The sequence below is a fragment of the Ctenopharyngodon idella genome, chromosome 10 (assembly GCF_019924925.1).
Source record: "Ctenopharyngodon idella isolate HZGC_01 chromosome 10, HZGC01, whole genome shotgun sequence".
Lineage (NCBI taxonomy): Eukaryota > Metazoa > Chordata > Actinopteri > Cypriniformes > Xenocyprididae > Ctenopharyngodon > Ctenopharyngodon idella.
Window position 1 is genome coordinate 9,141,168 of NC_067229.1, and position 20,507 is coordinate 9,161,674.

A 20,507-nucleotide genomic window follows, 5' to 3' on the forward strand; every position below is an offset into this window, starting at 1 on the left:
CTTCCTGAAAAATCCCAATACAAAACACATGCAAACAGTGGTCGTACTGTGGCAAACAATATCCAAGAGGGCTAGGCTAAAGAATAATCCAGGGGAAACAGGCAATGGTCCAAGAGAGGTGCGAACAGAGTCCAAAGGGCAAGGCGAGAAAGAAGTCCAAGACAGGCAGGTAATCAGAAAACAAGACGAGACTAGACTTAGACTAGAACTAGACACTAACTAGGGCCGGGAACTGGCTCCGTAAAGTAGCTACACTAAAATACGCTACACAATACTAGGTGACAGAGAGGAAGTGCATGGCTTATGTAGGGTGTGTGATTGGCTGCAGGTGTGTGTGTAATCAGTGCAATGGATGATGGGAAATGTAGTCCGGGGTGAAGTGCAAAAGTAGTGTGGTGCAAGAGTCCATACAAAACAGAACTGGGATCGTGACATAGCCCCCCCTCAAAAGGAGAGGCTTCCAGACGCTCCTAAAAACAAAAAATCCAGGAGGGAGGCAGAATGGAGGCGGACCAGGGGGCGGGATGGAGGGCCAGGTCCGTGGAAAGGAAGGCAGCCTGGTGACTGAGGCTGGACAGACGGCCAGGGCGAAGAAGGCTGGACAGACGGCCAAGGCGAAGAAGGCTGGGCTTGAAGGTCCCCACGGCGGAGCAGACGACCACCACTGCAGTTAAGACAAGCTTGAAGACCCCCACGGCAGAGCAGATGACCACCACACCAGTTCAGACGTGTTTGAAGACCCCCACGGCAGAGCAGACGACCACCAAGGCAGGAAAGAAGACCGCCACGATGACTGAGCAGATGGATCAAGAACCCAGGGCAAAGACTGAGACCTAGGAAAAACTGAGAAACAAAACACAGACAATGCATTCACGGCCCCAAGGTCTGAGACAGGAAACGCAATGAGTTCAATCAAATTCTCCTTGAGTGTGACTGAATAGGCAGACAGTTCAAACTCAGATTCCTGAATGGGGACTAGGCAGATAGGCAGTTCAAAATCACAAGCATTGACAGAAACTAACAGGACAGACGGGTCATAATTGGGCACATTTGGGAGCACAGACCAGGCAGACAGTTCATTTGCGGAGCCAACAGGAAGTTCATGTATGGTTTCTGGGGACGTGACAGGGTTAACAGGGCAGGAAAAAAGGTTCATTTATGACCTCTGTGGTCAGTCCAGGACTGAATGAAAGTTCACAGACAGCCTCTGAGGCTGGGTTGGGACAGGACAAAAGTTCACAAATGGCCTCCGTGGCTGCTTCAGGACTGGACGAGAGTTCACAGACAGCCTCTGTGGCTGATTCAGGACAAGATGAAAGTTCACAGACAGCCTCTATAGCCGTGATAAGACAGGTAGAGTACTGATAAGTGGAAACCACTGACACCTCTGGAGGTTCTGCAGCGATTGCCGCCACCTCTGGAGGTTCTACAGCAGTAACATCAGGAAACGGGGAGGATTCAGTAATGGTGTATCGCTGGACGCCACCACCATGCAAGGAGCTGAAGCGAGCGCCACCACCTCGTGAGGTCCTGCAGCATATGCCGCCACCTTTGGAGATTCATTGGTGGTGTACGCGGTCCAGATACACCAGAAAGCGACCCCCATTATGGGGAGCGCTGCGGACAGTGGAATCAGTTCAGGAACAGAAGGGTTAGAGGGAGCTGATTTGGGGATACCAGCGGCACATGCTGACACCAGCGGTGTATCCCACACACTGGATACCAGACTGGGATACCAAAGGACTGCCCCCAAATTTGGGTGCAACAGACAGGACATGACCAGACTCTGGATGATCAGCTGTGACGTGACGCGATTCTGGATGATCAGCTGAGATGTGACAGGGCTCCGGAATGTCTGCTGAGACATGACAGGGCTCTGGAAGGTCTGCTGAGACGTGAGGAGGCTCTGGACGATCAGCTGAGATGTGAGGAGGCTCTGGACGATCAGCTGAGATGTGAGGAGGCTCTGGACGATCAGCTGAGACGTGAGGAGGCTCTGGAAGATCAGCGGAGACGTGACGTGGCTCTGGACGATCAGCGGAGACGTGACGTGGCTCTGGACGATCAGCGGTGACTTGACTTGGCTCACGAAGATCAACTGTGACTTGACTAGGCTCACGAAGATCAACTGTGACTTGACTTGGCTCAGGGAGATCAACTGTGACTTGATTTAATGTCGTTGTGCTGCCATTTTGTGAGCGTGTTCTAGCGCGGGTGCCATTACATGAGCAGATGAGGTGTCGCATTCCTCTACGACACCCACAGTAAATGCTGAGCCGACAGACAATAACGCAAAATCTAAAAAATGACTTAGGAATGAACGCGGTCCCTCACAAATTAGTTATGATTTAATTGGCTGTTTAATGTCCTCACAGAAAAAGTCTATCAGCACACAGTCCGGCAGATCTGAATAATATGCAATGTCTAAATATTCTTGAATATAATCCTCCAATGATCGTGTGCCTTGCTTGAAAGAAAAGCTGCTGGATCCTTGTGTGGCCGACTATTCTGCTACGGAGGGACTGCAACGGGAGGCGTGCAGATCCATATGCAAAGCTTTATTCCATAACATGGTCTAAACAGGCAAGGGTCTGACAATCGCATATAGGTATATAGAGGGCAAGACAGTAGAGTAATCCAGGGAGAAGCGTGGTCGTACTGTGACAAACAATATCCAAGAGGGCTAGGCTAAAGAATAATCCAGGGGAAACAGGCAATCTGGTTTCCCTCACAATCCAAAAATGTGTGAATTACAGATGTTTTTTTGTTTTTTTAAACCTTGTACAAAGGTTCCATGAATGTCTATATCGGACGTGCAAAAAACGTCAAAAAAAGACGACAAAAACTTTCATTCTGGCTCCTCAGTGGACGTTATTTCAACGTACAACTTTTGTGACCAAGACATTGAAAAGGCGTCTTCCAGACATAACTTTGTTTAGTGGGTAAGACCACAGATGGTAAAAAACTTGGATTGGACAAAGATAGATCAAAGATAGATCTGTTGTTCACATGGAGGATGCTTGATTGATCCGATCTTTCTGTTTTTAGAGGTAATGTGTGTTGCAAAGCTGACAGTGAACATGAGATCAGACAGACACCCTGGGCCTGAGGTTTCAGTCAGACCTGGACACACAATAACTCTTTCATGTGTTGGGAAGGAACTGAAATTACAAGGACATAGCAAAATCACCTGCTTGTCAAATGGAGAATGGAACGTCCCATTCCCTAAATGTGAAGGAGGTAAGGTCAAATTCTGATAACACTTTACATGAATAATCATGTACTAATACCTGAATTAATACTTAATTCAGCAAGCTTTAATGATTATTGAAAGCATGAACTAATCATGAATTAATGAAGAGCTATCCTTAACTATGACTGGAGTCATTATGGATTCACACATGAATAATGTCTTAACTACATTAGTACATGTTTGATAGTTAATGCATTAATTAACATTTATGGCTAAACCAGAACAAACTGCCTCTTTACGAAGGAATAATTTAAATAATATTATCATAGTTTGAACTTTTGACTGCAGCTTTGTCATAAACATTACTGGATGGCACAGAATTAATTGATCCTCCTCATCAAAAGTAGAAAATACTGAATGCACTAATAACTGATCTTAAAAGGTCTTTATCTGTTTTGTGTTGTTCTCTTTCCCTTCAAACTCACCTTACTGCAACTTATGTGCAGCTAAATAAAAAATAAAAATTCAAAACCCTCAAAGAACATTTGTGGAAAGGTTCCCAAAGAAACAACCAAACTGGGATCATAGTCAGAACGTTTGCTGGAATCAGTTCACTCTCCAAGATGCATATACAATTAAACGAAAAAAAACATACATGTAATTACTGTACATAACTTCCTGAAAAATCCCAATACAAAACACATGCAAACAGTGGTCGTACTGTGGCAAACAATATCCAAGAGGGCTAGGCTAAAGAATAATCCAGGGGAAACAGGCAATGGTCCAAGAGAGGTGCGAACAGAGTCCAAAGGGCAAGGCGAGAAAGAAGTCCAAGACAGGCAGGTAATCAGAAAACAAGACGAGACTAGACTTAGACTAGAACTAGACACTAACTAGGGCCGGGAACTGGCTCCGTAAAGTAGCTACACTAAAACACGCTACACAATACTAGGTGACAGAGAGGAAGTGCATGGCTTATGTAGGGTGTGTGATTGGCTGCAGGTGTGTGTGTAATCAGTGCAATGGATGATGGGAAATGTAGTCCGGGGTGAAGTGCAAAAGTAGTGTGGTGCAAGAGTCCATACAAAACAGAACTGGGATCGTGACATAGCCCCCCCTCAAAAGGAGAGGCTTCCAGACGCTCCTAAAAACAAAAAATCCAGGAGGGAGGCAGAATGGAGGCGGACCAGGGGGCGGGATGGAGGGCCAGGTCCGTGGAAAGGAAGGCAGCCTGGTGACTGAGGCTGGACAGACGGCCAGGGCGAAGAAGGCTGGACAGACGGCCAAGGCGAAGAAGGCTGGGCTTGAAGGTCCCCACGGCGGAGCAGACGACCACCACTGCAGTTAAGACAAGCTTGAAGACCCCCACGGCAGAGCAGATGACCACCACACCAGTTCAGACGTGTTTGAAGACCCCCACGGCAGAGCAGACGACCACCAAGGCAGGAAAGAAGACCGCCACGATGACTGAGCAGATGGATCAAGAACCCAGGGCAAAGACTGAGACCTAGGAAAAACTGAGAAACAAAACACAGACAATGCATTCACGGCCCCAAGGTCTGAGACAGGAAACGCAATGAGTTCAATCAAATTCTCCTTGAGTGTGACTGAATAGGCAGACAGTTCAAACTCAGATTCCTGAATGGGGACTAGGCAGATAGGCAGTTCAAAATCACAAGCATTGACAGAAACTAACAGGACAGACGGGTCATAATTGGGCACATTTGGGAGCACAGACCAGGCAGACAGTTCATTTGCGGAGCCAACAGGAAGTTCATGTATGGTTTCTGGGGACGTGACAGGGTTAACAGGGCAGGAAAAAAGGTTCATTTATGACCTCTGTGGTCAGTCCAGGACTGAATGAAAGTTCACAGACAGCCTCTGAGGCTGGGTTGGGACAGGACAAAAGTTCACAAATGGCCTCCGTGGCTGCTTCAGGACTGGACGAGAGTTCACAGACAGCCTCTGTGGCTGATTCAGGACAAGATGAAAGTTCACAGACAGCCTCTATAGCCGTGATAAGACAGGTAGAGTACTGATAAGTGGAAACCACTGACACCTCTGGAGGTTCTGCAGCGATTGCCGCCACCTCTGGAGGTTCTACAGCAGTAACATCGGGAAACGGGGAGGATTCAGTAATGGTGTATCGCTGGACGCCACCACCATGCAAGGAGCTGAAGCGAGCGCCACCACCTCGTGAGGTCCTGCAGCATATGCCGCCACCTTTGGAGATTCATTGGTGGTGTACGCGGTCCAGATACACCAGAAAGCGACCCCCATTATGGGGAGCGCTGCGGACAGTGGAATCAGTTCAGGAACAGAAGGGTTAGAGGGAGCTGATTTGGGGATACCAGCGGCACATGCTGACACCAGCGGTGTATCCCACACACTGGATACCAGACTGGGATACCAAAGGACTGCCCCCAAATTTGGGTGCAACAGACAGGACATGACCAGACTCTGGATGATCAGCTGTGACGTGACGCGATTCTGGATGATCAGCTGAGATGTGACAGGGCTCCGGAATGTCTGCTGAGACATGACAGGGCTCTGGAAGGTCTGCTGAGATGTGACATAGCTCTGGAAGGTCTGCTGAGACGTGAGGAGGCTCTGGACGATCAGCTGAGATGTGAGGAGGCTCTGGACGATCAGCTGAGATGTGAGGAGGCTCTGGACGATCAGCTGAGACGTGAGGAGGCTCTGGAAGATCAGCGGAGACGTGACGTGGCTCTGGACGATCAGCGGAGACGTGACGTGGCTCTGGACGATCAGCGGTGACTTGACTTGGCTCACGAAGATCAACTGTGACTTGACTAGGCTCACGAAGATCAACTGTGACTTGACTTGGCTCAGGGAGATCAACTGTGACTTGATTTAATGTCGTTGTGCTGCCATTTTGTGAGCGTGTTCTAGCGCGGGTGCCATTACATGAGCAGATGAGGTGTCGCATTCCTCTACGACACCCACAGTAAATGCTGAGCCGACAGACAATAACGCAAAATCTAAAAAATGACTTAGGAATGAACGCGGTCCCTCACAAATTAGTTATGATTTAATTGGCTGTTTAATGTCCTCACAGAAAAAGTCTATCAGCACACAGTCCGGCAGATCTGAATAATATGCAATGTCTAAATATTCTTGAATATAATCCTCCAATGATCGTGTGCCTTGCTTGAAAGAAAAGCTGCTGGATCCTTGTGTGGCCGACTATTCTGCTACGGAGGGACTGCAACGGGAGGCGTGCAGATCCATATGCAAAGCTTTATTCCATAACATGGTCTAAACAGGCAAGGGTCTGACAATCGCATATAGGTATATAGAGGGCAAGACAGTAGAGTAATCCAGGGAGAAGCGTGGTCGTACTGTGACAAACAATATCCAAGAGGGCTAGGCTAAAGAATAATCCAGGGGAAACAGGCAATGGTCCAAGAGAGGTGCGAACAGAGTCCAAAGGGCAAGGCGAGAGAGAATTCCAAGACAGGCAGGTAATCAGAAAACAGGCAATCAGAAAACAAGACGAGACTAGACTTAGACTAGAACTAGACACTAACTAGGACTGGGAACTGGCTCCGTAAAGTAGCTACACTAAAATAGCATACACGCTAAACAATACTCGGCAGTGACAGAGAGGAAGTGCATGGCTTTTGAAGGGTTTGTGATTGGCTGCATGTGTGTGTGTAATCAGTGCAATGGATGATGGGAAATGTAGTCCGGGGTGAAGTGCAAAAGTAGTGTGCTGCAAGAGTCCATACAAAACAGAACTGGGATCGTGACACCGTCTCTCACCTCTATCCCGCGACAAGTTTCACAGCATCTCTCCACCACCCCATCACCTCACTCTTGGCTGGTTTCTGTCCCAGTTAAGGAGGGGGAGTACTCTGGGTTCGGGCCAAATTCCGAGCTCTTAGCCCTCCCCCAGACAGCACACCAAATACGCATAAATTACTATACGAATTACTTTATTTTGATTTCATGTACGTGTAAACTCGTGAATGACCATTGCGATCAAATTTTACCTCCGACGAAATTCTGGCAGTGTCAGAAGATTTGGTGCACAGTCCTGTAGTGTGACTTCTCCTATGACAAACATCAAATTGTCTTCATTTTTCAAGATAAGCCGTGATCAAAATTAACGCTAGAGATTTCTTTGTTAGCCACCATTTCAGTCCCACGTGTAATTCAGCTAACTGTCACCGAATGTGTATGGGTTGATGATGTAAAACTCCGGACAAGTTTTCAAGCGCGCATCCGTTTTTAACGCGCCTTGACTGTTGTACAGTCTGACATATAGGACAGCTGAGATCCCACAGTGTGACATAAGAATCATGTTTGTACAGATTGACAAGCAACAATCGTAAAGGACTATTATAAATCACACAGTGTGCACCCAGCTTAATGGCAAAATAATCTTGCACCATTTTAATTATTTGTCACATTAATTCAGAGTAGTCTCCTTTATTTCTACAATGATTTATTCAATATGGATTGTTTAAAGCAACATACAGTGATCAAAAGGAAAATAATGATTCAATGATGCAAACAGAGTTTAATTCTGCTATAAAGCAGCTTTGAAAGTATCTGTATTGTATAAAGCACTATAAAAATAAAGCTGACTTGACTAGATATTTAATGCATTAGTTAACCTTTTGGGGTAAACTAAATCAAACGGTCTCTATAAGAATAAATAATTAGGTCTCTGACTTTGAATAAAATGTGAATAGTGTCAAAATTTATAAATTCAAAAATGTTATGTACCCTCTGTACTCCATTAATCTGATTAAACCTCTTTAAGTTAAATTAGAGGTTTTTTACAGTATTATAGTTTATAAACTATAATACTGTAATAAACCTCTAATTTAACCTAACTTAAAGAGATTTAATCAGATTAATGGAGGACACAGGGTACATAACACCAGGACTTTATAGAAAAGTACCACTTTATTGACAATTGTATATAGAGAAATATAACCATTATGTAAAAAAAAACATTTAAGTTCAACAAACACTCTATACACCCTCACTAGTACAAATGGCACTACACAAGTGAAACTTTAACACTGCACTCTAGTGGTTATTCTCAGCCCTGCACGGCACAATAGAAATCGTGATCAAGCAATGAATTTAAAAAGTGAAGAGATCAGCGCCTCCCCAGTCCCGTACACAACTGCAACATGCACATTCACACAACACATGAAAGAAAATTAACATGTAAAATACTTCCCCGTTTTCAGGAAACAGGACCCCACCCCAGGGTCTAGGGAAAGGAATAAGCTGTGCCGGATCAGTGTCTTCAAAGAAAGCACGCACTCTTCTTCACTTTATTCCTGTCCCCGGAGTCACGGCAATTAAAGTCACTGGTCATTAATTAGTCCTTTGTGCACAGCACAATTCTCCTTGGGAATCGCAATGTCTGTAGTAGCTACTGATGAGTCCTCTTTGCACAATACAATCTCTTTGAAACGCTCCTGGAACATGTGGCCAGCACTCCTAAACACCCTCTACCATTATCTAACTGCACAAATACGATCTATCTAGCTATCTTGGTTGCCGCCGGACAAACTCTAATGGTATCGAGCAACACAAAGCGTCCCCATATTCCCCTGAGCGCGAAAAGCCAGTCACGTTCACTCTGCCGAGCCTCTCTCCTCTCACCTGTTGTCTGTTAAATATCCTCCAGGTGAGTTCAATTATCCGTGCATCCATTCAATGGAAAGAGAACATGCTGCTAAAAGGTTCACATAGGCGGGGCCAAAGCCAAACAAAAAAGAGAAATCCCCAGCATTCGTCACAATACCATAATGCCTACAGCTTGTGACAAATAATTAGAATGGTGCATGATTATTTTGCTATTAACTACATAGATCCATCTAATCAATCGTGGAAAATAGACTAATAACTACCACTAATAAATTTAATTTGATCTAAACCGTTTTCTGATTTTTATTGTTCTTAGGGTGCGTTCACACTTGTAGTTCGGTTCGTTTGGTTCATTTGGTCCGGACCAAAAAAGAAAAAAAAAAAATTTAATCCCGGTCCGATTATCGTTCAGATTGGCAATTTTACCACCGATCCAAAAGATTCCGAACCTAAAGGCATAGGGATACGTTCACAACCTGATTGGTCGGATTTTATTACGTATTGCCTATTTTGAGACGGAACATACCGAGCATCCAAAACAATGCTGTGTGCTGAGGTGAATGCGCTCGTTGTGTGTGTGTAGTCTGCATATGATGGTATTTTGGCCAGCATTTGTGGTTTAATTGCAAGTCCAATATATGGAGAAAAATCCTGGAATCTTTTCCTCAAAAACCTAAATTTCTTTTTGACTGAAGAAAGAAAGACATAAACATCTTGAATGACATGGGGGTGAGTAAATTTTAATTCTGAAGTGAACTAATCCTTTAACTAACCATACAGTAACCTCAACTCATGCCTTGTTAATGCATTATTTTGTAATGACTTTATTAGAGGAGGCCCAATCATAATTAATTCACTGTTAACTACTTACTAAATTCAGCACATGATTGATTTTAAACTTACTATCAAATACACATGTACTAACACAACGAGTATTCAGCCCAGTTAAGTGATGTTGTGTGTCTTTTCAAGAAGTCAGAAGTTGGAGGTACAGTATCATCACGGCCTGCGTCTAGATGGAGAGTGAAATATATGCTACTGATTCCAGCAAAAGTTCTGACTATGAACCCAGTTTGGTCGTTTCTTTGGGGACTTTTCCACAAATGTTCTTTGTGGGTTTTGAATTTTTATTTTTTATTTAGCTGCACTTAAGTTGCAGTAGGGTGAGTTTGAAGGGAAAGAGAACAACACAAAACAGATAAAGACCTTTTAAGATCAGTTATTAGTGCATTCAGTATTTTCTACTTTTGATGAGGAGGATCAATTAATTCTGTGCCATCCAGTAATGTTTATGACAAAGCTGCAGTCAAAAGTTCAAACTATGATAATATTATTTAAATTTGTTTCAGTGTACTTATTATTCCTTCGTAAAGAGGCAGTTTGATCTGGTTTAGCCATAAATGTTAATTAATGCATTAACTATCAAACATGTACTAACATGTAGTTAAGACTGACGTTATTCATGTGTGAATCCATAATGACTCCAGTCATAGTTAAGGATAGCTCTTCATTGATTCATGATTAGTTCATGTATTAGTACATGAATATTCATGTACCCTTTTTGTGAAGTGTTACCCACATGCTTAATTATTGAGTTTTATTAGCAGTGTTCACAAGCATTACTATTGCTCATATTAAAGTAAATGCTCAACCTTGCTACATAATTCATTGGCACACAAGTCGCTCTTGACTTGGGCCAAGAAGCAATATCCTAGCAACCACCCAAAGTAACCTAGCAACAGCATAGCTACGCACTAGCACCGTGACGGCGAGTTTTACATAGATAAACACATCTTTAGATGTAAATTTAGATCTAGTTATAATATAATATATATAAAAAAATCCAACTCATTTTTCCAAGGCATTTTTAAAACATGTTAGAAAAATGACCACAAATTCTCATATTAATAATGTGCATTACTTTAGTAACATGTTCTATGGTTTAAGCCATAAAAAAGGCATATTTATTCATGCCACAATTTCTTGGTGATCTAAAAATAGTCTAAAATTAAAAAATAACTTTGTTTTGCCCTCAGGGAAATGTGGGCCACCACCACGCGTGAACTTTGCAGATACAACAGAAATAACAAAAAATGAATACGATTCAGGGGAGAGAGTTGAATACAGCTGCTTTAATAAATTCACACTGGCTCAGAGTCACCCCTACTCCAAATACTTGACCTGTGAACACGGAGAATGGAGAGGGAATATTAAGTGTTTAAGTAAGTATGAACACTCACCATATACATGAAAACATGCAAACATTTTTTTCTTTCTTTTTTCTTTTTTGTAATTTTGATGTAATCTTGCTGAAGTTGTAGTTCTGGTTCTGATGAATCAATGAATGTATTCTGTGACACTGAGAGTGAGATGTTGGGTTTGTTTCAGAGCCCTGTTCAGTGACGGTGGAGGAAATGGATGAAAGAGGTATACAGCTGCAATGGGGTGAACAGAGAAATATATTCTCACCACATGAGGATAGAATCAGCTTTAGTTGTAAGAGAGGCAAATATTCAGCAGGCATTGACCTAAGACAAATGTGTAATGATGGAGTGATGAATTTGCCTCTGTGTGAGTGACAGTGAATAAAACATCACTGAAGCATCAGCTGTACTATAAAGCAAAAACAAATGAACCCAATCAATATAAAACCTTTTTTTCCCAATTCAGTTGGTCTGTTTTGGAATTTCTGCAATTAAAATTTAATAAATGATAAAAGCAACATGTTAAAAATGTGCATTTATAAAAACAACATTAACAACAGCTAATTGAATATATGTTTATTGTACTGAGTATACAATGAAAAACTTTTCAACGATGACATTGGATGAATTAAATTCAATATTAATATTACTGTACTTATGTTATGGTGTTCATTGTGTTGCAAGGTTGGTTGTTTTGTATATTGTAATGGACTATTTTCTTAGCAGAGACTTTAGAATAATATACAAGTTTTTAAAATAATCTCAAACCAATATCTGATGTCTATATGTTTATTTATCTGGTGCGTAGCCATGTAATCAGTGGGATAAATGTACAGTCAGCCATTTATTGTAGACAAAGTAGTGCTTAAGAGCTGGGACATTATCTAAATGAATCTCATTTATAGAACTTGGCTAATATATATAACATTACAAAGTGCATGTGACAGTGTGGAAAAACACTGAGAATTCATGACTACTGCTCACTTCTATTGATAACTTTTTTATACATTACAGTTTTTTTCAATTACTAGCAAGCATCAGTCAATACTGAAGCCACATTTTTAAAACTCTTCACACATTCAGCGAAACAGAAGTCTATTTGGACCAAACTGTGAATCATTAGGGCCCGAGCACCGATGGTGTGAGGACCCTATTGTAATTGCTCAGTCAATTATTCTTCTTCTCCGAAATGAATCGCATTTTTAAATTCCTAAACGTGCTCAAAACTCATGAAACTTTGCACACGCATCAGAAGTGGTGAAAATTTACGTCTCAGAATTAGCTCGATAGCGCCACCTACACGCCCTTCACGCTGTTTCACGTATGAAATTCAGTGGACATGTAACAGTCTAATACCTACGACATTTACATGCCAATATTCAGTTACAGTCATAGCGCCACCTGTGGGCAACAGGAAATTTCATTTTTACACTGTGATTAAGTCCTCATAGAGATTTAATCAGATCAACATCATATTTGGTCACACATTTAATCTTAAGGTCTTAGCGATGTTAAATTGCAAAGATCTTGAGTTTTCGTTGAAGGGCGTGTCCGTGGCGGCCTGACAAAGTCTAATGTTTCGCCATGAAAGAGGAAGCTGTTGTAACTCAGGCATACAGTGTCCAATCTGCCCCAAACTTCACGTGTGTGATAAGAGTCCTGGCCTGAAGACATCTATATGCCAATATTCAGTTAGTCATAGACAAAGTAGTGCTTAAGAGCTGGGACATTATCTAAATGAATCTCATTTATAGAACTTGGCTAATATATATAACATTACAAAGTGCATGTGACAGTGTGGAAAAACACTCAGAATTCATGACTACTGCTCACTTCTATTGATAACTTTTTTATACATTACAGTTTTTTTCAATTACTAGCAAGCATCGGTCAATACTGAAGCCACATTTTTAAAACTCTTCACACATTCAGCGAAACAGAAGTCTATTTGGACCAAACTGTGAATCATTAGGGCCCGAGCACCGATGGTGTGAGGACTCTATTGTAATTGCTCAGTCAATTATTCTTCTTCTCCGAAATGAATCGCATTTTTGAGTTCCTAAACATGCTCGAAAACTCATGAAACTTTGCACACGCGTCAGAAGTGGTGAAAATTTACATCTCAGAATTAGCTTGATAGCGCCACCTACAAAATTTCAATTAAGCGCCCTTCATGCTGTTTCACGTATGAAATTCAGTAGACACATGTAACAGTCTAATACCTACAAAAAAGTCCCTGGGTGCAAAATCTGAAAACCCAACAGGAAGTGAAATATTTTGAATTTTCTCTGCAAAAGTTTTGCAGTTTTTGACATTTCCAGACGTTGTACTTTAACAAACTCCTCCTAGAGCTTTAATCAGATCAACATCATATTTAGTCAGTCTAATCTAAAGGCCTTTGTGACATTAAATTGCGAAGATCTTGAGTTTTCGCTGAAGGGCGTGTCCGTGGCGGCCTGACAAATTTCGATGTTGCGCCATGAAACAGGAATTTGTTGTAACTCGGGCATACAATGTCCGATCTGCACCAAACTTCACATGTTTTATTTGAGTCCTGGTCTGAAGACATTTACATGCCAATATTCAGTTACAGTCATAGCGCCACCTGTGGGCAACAGGAAATTTCATTTTTACACTGTGATTAAGTCCTCATAGAGATTTAATCAGATCAACATCATATTTGGTCACACATTTAATCCTAAGGTCTTAGCGATGTTAAATTGCAAAGATCTTGAGTTTTCGTTGAAGGGCGTGTCCGTGGCGGCCTGACAAAGTCTAATGTTTCGCCATGAAAGAGGAAGCTGTTGTAACTCAGGCATAAAGTGTCCAATCTGCCCCAAACTTCACGTGTGTGGTAAGAGTCCTGGCCTGAAGACATCTATATGCCAATATTCAGTTAGTCATAGCGCCACCTGCAGACAACAAGAAATGGCATGCTTTGCACTGTAATTCACTCTCAGAAACAGTTTTTCTCAATCAATTTGACACATTTCTCCAAAATAATGTAACTGCTCACAAAACAGTTAATACAGTGATCTAAACACACTCTTACCTTAGCCAAACAGTTCAACTTCACTGCAAAATAAAGCACTGCATTTTTTTCTAGTAATGCATTTATCAATAGTAAATACTAATATCAAAACTACAGGTGTATTGTCTATTGATTTTAGAACATTTTCAGCTGTGGATGTATAAATACACTAATGAAAATACACTTTTATTGTAATGTATTTCCAACAGCTTTTGTTGTAAGGGTCATTCACAAATAAAGCTTCAAAAAAGGTATTTATATCAAAATCTTTTTTTAAAACAGATAAAATGCATATTTTGGGGGTCTTAAACAATGTGTTTAAACAAGATTCAGTTGTAACATTACATTTTTTACATTACAAAGTGTTTAAATTCTTTTTTTCTTTTTTCTTTTTTTTTCTTTTTTGTCAGGTGGTACAACCAAATATTTGTAAATATATATCTACACATACACGAAATTAGCAGTTTTTATCAGTATTTGAGAGAGATCTACAAACCTTTTCACTCTGCCACAATGATCTATTGGGGTCCTCTGGATGTTGCATTACAGTATCAGGCTTAACATTATTACCTTGTCAGCTGATAAAAAATAAATGCATAAACATTTGTAAAAACTGCATTTTCTGTGTTGTGTGTATTATTAATCAAGCAGATATCATTTTAGGGCTAATTGAAAACATGACATATGCATTTGATATTTGTTCATTTGTGAATTGTGTAAAGCCAATAAAAACTCTGTGATCTTTTTTTCCTGATTTATTAAAGTTTTGGCTGGACGTATTAACTATTATGAAAACATTTGAGAATTTTGTGCATAGTGTTTTGAGAAAATGATTCACATGATTTGCAGTTTGTGTGAAATGAATGAAAACGTACAATCTGTTTAGGACAATTACAAAGTGTTCAGATCACTGTGTTAACTATTTTGAGAACAGTGATCCGAGTTTGGAGAAATGTGTCAAATTGATTGAGAAAAATTGTAAATATGCCATAAAGTACCAAACATGCTAGAAACACGTTAAATCATGCAACACTTGGCTAAGTACTAAAGTATGCAATTAACGCCACGAAACATGAAGTTGTTGTAACTCAGGCATACAATGTCCGATCTGCTCCAAACTTCACATTTGATTATACAGGTGCTGGTCATATAATTAGAATATCATCAAAAAGTTGATTTATTTCACTAATTCCATTCAAAAAGTGAAACTTGTATATTATATTCATTCATTACACACAGACTGATATATTTCAAATGTTTATTTCTTTTAATTTTGATGATTATAACTGACAACTAAGGAAAATTCCAAATTCAGCATCTCAGAAAATTAGAATATTACTTAAGACCAATAAAAAGAAAGGATTTTTAGAAATCTTGGCCAACTGAAAAGTATGAACATGAAAAGTATGAGCATGTACAGCACTCAATACTTAGTTGGGGCTCCTTTTGCCTGAATTACTGCAGCAATGCGGCGTGGCATGGAGTCGATCAGTCTGTGGCACTGCTCAGGTGTTATAAGGGCCCAGGTTGCTCTGACAGTGGCCTTCAGCTCTTCTGCATTGTTGGGTCTGGCATATCGCATCTTCCTCTTCACAATACCCCATAGATTTTCTATGGGGTTAAGGTCAGGCGAGTTTGCTGGCCAATTAATGCAACAGCTGAAACCCATGTCTTGCATACGTCTGTGCTTAGTGGTTCTTGAAGCACTGATTCCAGCTGCAGTCCACTCTTTGTGAATCTCCCCCACATTTTTGAATGGGTTTTGTTTCACAGTCCTCTCCAGGGTGCGGTTATCCCTATTGCTTGTACACTTTTTTCTATCACATCTTTTCTTTCCCTTCGCCTCTCTATTAATGTGCTTGGACACAGAGATCTGTGAACAGCCAGCCTCTTTTGCAATGACCTTTTGTGTCTTGCCCTCCTTGTGCAAGGTGTCAATGGTCGTCTTTTGGACAACTGTCAAGTCAGCAGTCTTCCCCATGATTGTGTAGCCTACAGAACTAGACTAAGAGACCATTTAAAGGGTTTTGCAGGTGTTTTAAGTTAATTAGCTGATTAGAGTGTGGCACCAGGTGTCTTCAATATTAAACCTTTTCACAATATTCTAATTTTCTGAGATACTGAATTTGGGATTTTACTTAGTTGTCAGTTATAATCATCAAAAATAAAAGAAATAAACATTTGCAATATATCAGTCTGTGTGTAATAAATGAATATAATATACAAGTTTCACTTTTTGAATGGAATTATTGAAATAAATCAACTTTTTGATGATATTCTAATTATATGACCAGCACCTGTAGTCCTTGGCCTCAAGACACCTACATGGCAATATTCAGTAATAGTCAAAACGCCACCTGTTGGCAGCAGGAAGTGTGGCACATCGAAATGACTTTGCCATATTTCTCCTGTATTTCTCGCTTACATGCATGTCGCCCACTGTTCACTGTTTTCCTAAGGCCACTGGGTGAGCCCGGTGCGAGGGCCCTTTCATCGCTGCTTGCAGCTTTAATTTTGCATTGCTTTCACACAAAATGCATTCAATGTCCATTTTTCAAAATCCATAAATACTTTTCTCATTTATACTTCATCTACAAAACACTATATATTTGCAGAACATTAATGCTTTTTTTTTTTTTTTTTTGTAATTATTGCTTCAGGAATTTGTTTTTTGTTGTTTTGTTTTGTTTCAAATTTGTATTTTTGCAAGTAAATTACTATATGTAAAGATACAGAAAAAAAAACAAATTGCTGCATTTCTTATTCATTCTTTGTGCAGTAATGAAGTCAGTAAAATGAAAAGATGTTATTCTTATCCTATAATTAAATAGTGATTTATGTAAAACAAATCATTCTAACTTCAAAGTTACATTTATTTAATGCTCCCTGTTGTTACAGTTGTTTTTATTCACTTTGGTACAATTTTCACATATAAGGTGAACATTTTCGAAAACTCTTAGTACTCTTAGTACAAAACTCCATTGTGAAATGTAATGAGAACATTTGGTTTAATCACTGAAACACAACAGTATGTTCTTCTTTTAATTTTGTACTTTTAACAATCAGTTCATTCAATAGCAAACAATGCAAGATACGTGTTTCAAATCACCCTTGTTGCTGAAATAACTACAGTAACATAGGCTACAGATGCCACATTAAAAATACACTTACATTACCTAAATTACATAATTGGCATAAAATCCATAATGTTTGTAGTAGTATTCAGTGTAATATCAAAAGGTGTGAAGTATGACACAGTCATGAGGTTTTGTGTAGAACAGAGTTTGTTGCCAATACAGTAAATGTTCTCACTGTACCATGATATGACTGAATCTATACTGTAGTTGATCTTTACAGATGAAGGGTAAGTTACAGTAATGTGGCAGTCTCTGCCATGGTAATACCTGTTTACATTATCACATGGTATACTGTAACGTAAAATGATGCCATCTGTCTCCCTTCTTCTGATGTATCTCTGATCAGTCTGATTTTATACAGTCATTGACTGTTTCCTCTCCCTTGTTCTCTATCCTGCTCTGTGTTCACAAATTTCAAATCCCCCACTCTCTCTCTCTCTCTTTCTCTCTCTCTCTCTCTCTCTCTCTCTCCCACGCACTCACACATGCACACACACACACAGATGTTGGTTTTCCATGTTTATGGGGACTTTCCATAGACATGATGATTTTAAACTATATATTCTATCCCCTACCCCTGAACCGACCCATCATAGAAAACTTTTTGCATTTTTACCTTTTATAAAAAATATAATTTTGTATGATTTATGAGGTGTTTTTATCATGGGGACCAAAAAAATGTCCAAACAAGGTCTAAAATTACTGGTATTACCATCCTTGTTGGGACATTTGGTTCATAACGCAGTGTTTACCAGGACCACACACACACACTTTGAAAATTGTGGACATCATCTGCAATTGCTTATAATGTAAAAAGAATTCATTACATTTGGTTATCCATATCGGAAATTGCAAATAAGTTCTATAGAAACTATGCCTATAGAATCAATATCTATAGCAATATCTATAGGTGTACCAAATGATTACCTGATTAACCATTAAGATCAGTTGGATTAAATAATAGACAAATGTATTAAACTGAACGAGAAGAGATGCAAATGTGTGTTATGAATGTCATGTATGTTTTCTGAATGAGAATTGTTGTCAGTGTTATTGTGGAACAAGCTTATTTTGAGACATATGAAGTGTTTTGTGGGTCTGAGTGAGTTTTGGAGGTGAGATCAACTGTTTGGCCAAGATTCATGTTGGTAATGCAGACTGAAGAGTTTTGAAAATGTGGCTTCAGTATTGACCGATGCTTCTTAGCAATTGAAAAAAACTGTAAACAAGGGTTCAGGGTTTAGCTGGTTAATAGCCATGTATTCTGATGAAATCACTCACAATCTTTTTTTCGCTCACAGTCAATACACCAGAAAAGCACGGTGTTTGTGTGTGTTATGAATGGCGAACTCAGATGATTTGTAAAAAGGTTTAGTAAACAGAGCCCCCCACTTAAGCAGCGGATTCCAGATGCTACACGATGAAAAACCAAACAAAAGTCCAGGGAGGTGTTGGAACGGAGGTGGATCAGGGGGAGGGATGGAGGGCCAGGTACCTGAGGTAGAAGATTAAAGCAGAGTAGAGGTGGCCAGGGTGGAGCCAGCAGAGCAGGGAGCCAGGACGGAGATGGCAGAGCAGATGAGTACCATGGCGGAGCAGAAGACCACCACAGCAGGCAGAACAGCCACAACCACCACGGCGGAGCAGGTGGAACTGTAATAGAGCAATGAGAGGTTACAAACGGCCTATTTGGTTTTGTTAAGGCAGACAGAGAGATCAGAGACAACTTCTGTGGTCATATCAAAGCAGGCAGAGAGTCTAGGGACGACCTCAGGGGTTGTGTCAAGGCAGACAGAGAGTTCAGAAACGACCTCTGTGGTCATGTCAAGGCAGACAGAGAGTTCAGAAACGACCTCCGTGGTCGTGTCAAGGCAGACAGAGAGTTCAGGAACAACCTCCGTGGTCGTATCAAGGAAGACAGAGAGTTCAGGAACAACCTCCTTGGTCTTATCAAAGCAGATAGAGAGTTCAGGAACAACCTCCATGGTTGTATCAAGACAGACAGAGAGTTCAGGGATGACCTCCGTGGTTGTATCAAGACAGACAGAGAGTTCAGGGACAACCTCCGTGGTTGTATCAAGACAGACAGAGAGTTCAGGTACGACCTCTGTGGCCATGTCAAGGCAGACAGAGAGTTCAGGAATGGCCTCCGTGGTCGTGTCAAAGCAGACTGATAGTTCAGGAACAACCTCCTTGGTCATGTCAAGGCAGACAGAGAGTTCAGGGACAACCTCCACGGTCGTGTCAAGGCAGACAGAGGGCCCTATCATACACCCGGCGCAATGCGGTGCCAGGCATGACGCAAGTGTTTTTTGCTAGTTTCAGGCTGACGCAGTTACCATTTTCACGTCCTGAGCCACGCTGTTTAAACAGCAAATGCATTTGCACCCATTTGTGCACCCATGGGTGTGCTAGTCTGAAAACAAAGTGTGTTCAGGCACATTGTTGGCACGTTACTATTTTGAGGCAACTGAAATAGACTGCGCCATTGATGAACAGAAACCTGGTCTAAATTCAATGGTGCAATATTTGTTTTGTTATTTAAAGAGCACATTAGTAATGCGCCTATATGCGGGTGCACAACGCGCGTACACTCTGCTTATTACACTCACAGACAGAAAGTTCAGGGACGACCTCAGTGGTCTCCGTGGTCGTATCAGAGCAGACAGAGAGTTCAGGGACAACCTCCGTGGTCGTATCAAGGCAGACAGAAAGTTCAGGGACAACCTCCATGGTCATGTCAAGGCAGACAGAGAGTACAGGGACAGAGGTGGAAAGTCCAGGGGTCAGAAAGTAAAAGTCCTGCCATATTTTTATTCCACCCACTGAAGCAGTGTTAAAATTAATGAGATAAATAAGTGTTTAATTGAGGTGATGATTGACCATTATTGAAGACACCTGATGTTAACAAGCAGAATCACCAAAGGAGAAAAATCACAATTTTTAAGAAACCATCACAGAGGTCAGGGTTTGCTTTAGTTGGGCTCTTGACCCTTGACCTTTTAATATTAGATTTTGTTTGGGCTGTTGTAACGGTGTTGTAACAGCCAGACAAGCAAAGTTAAAAGATGATCAGGTGGTGTTGGTTATGTTTTCACATAATCATTATTTGATCTCAATCACTGAACTCATTTAAAGCCCAATCTCTGAGTTATATTTACATTATTGATTCTACAGCAGAAGATCAGCTTTATTAATATAATCCAAAAGATTTCTTAAAAGTCATTCTTTTTAGGCACACACATCAAGAATCAGTCTGTGAATCTCAACAACGGTGACAAACAACATATTCTGATAAACAGATC

At 40.9% G+C, this 20,507-nt stretch overlaps 1 protein-coding gene across 9 annotated transcripts in view; it reads left to right on the forward strand.

Annotated features, from left to right (window-relative positions):
• The window catches only part of cfh (complement factor H), a 68,705-nt gene that overhangs the window by 35,628 nt on the left and 12,570 nt on the right, over positions 1-20,507 (forward strand). The window contains exons 9-11 of one of the 9 annotated variants that reach the window (XM_051908974.1): positions 3,049-3,240; positions 10,867-11,052; positions 11,219-11,688. The exons of the other annotated variants lie outside the window; for them this stretch is intronic. Of the exons in view, the coding sequence (XP_051764934.1) occupies positions 3,049-3,240; positions 10,867-11,052; positions 11,219-11,409 (569 nt within the window). The 3' untranslated portion in view covers positions 11,410-11,688. Of the gene's footprint in view, positions 1-3,048; positions 3,241-10,866; positions 11,053-11,218; positions 11,689-20,507 lie in introns of those variants that run through there. 9 annotated transcript variants of the gene reach the window in all.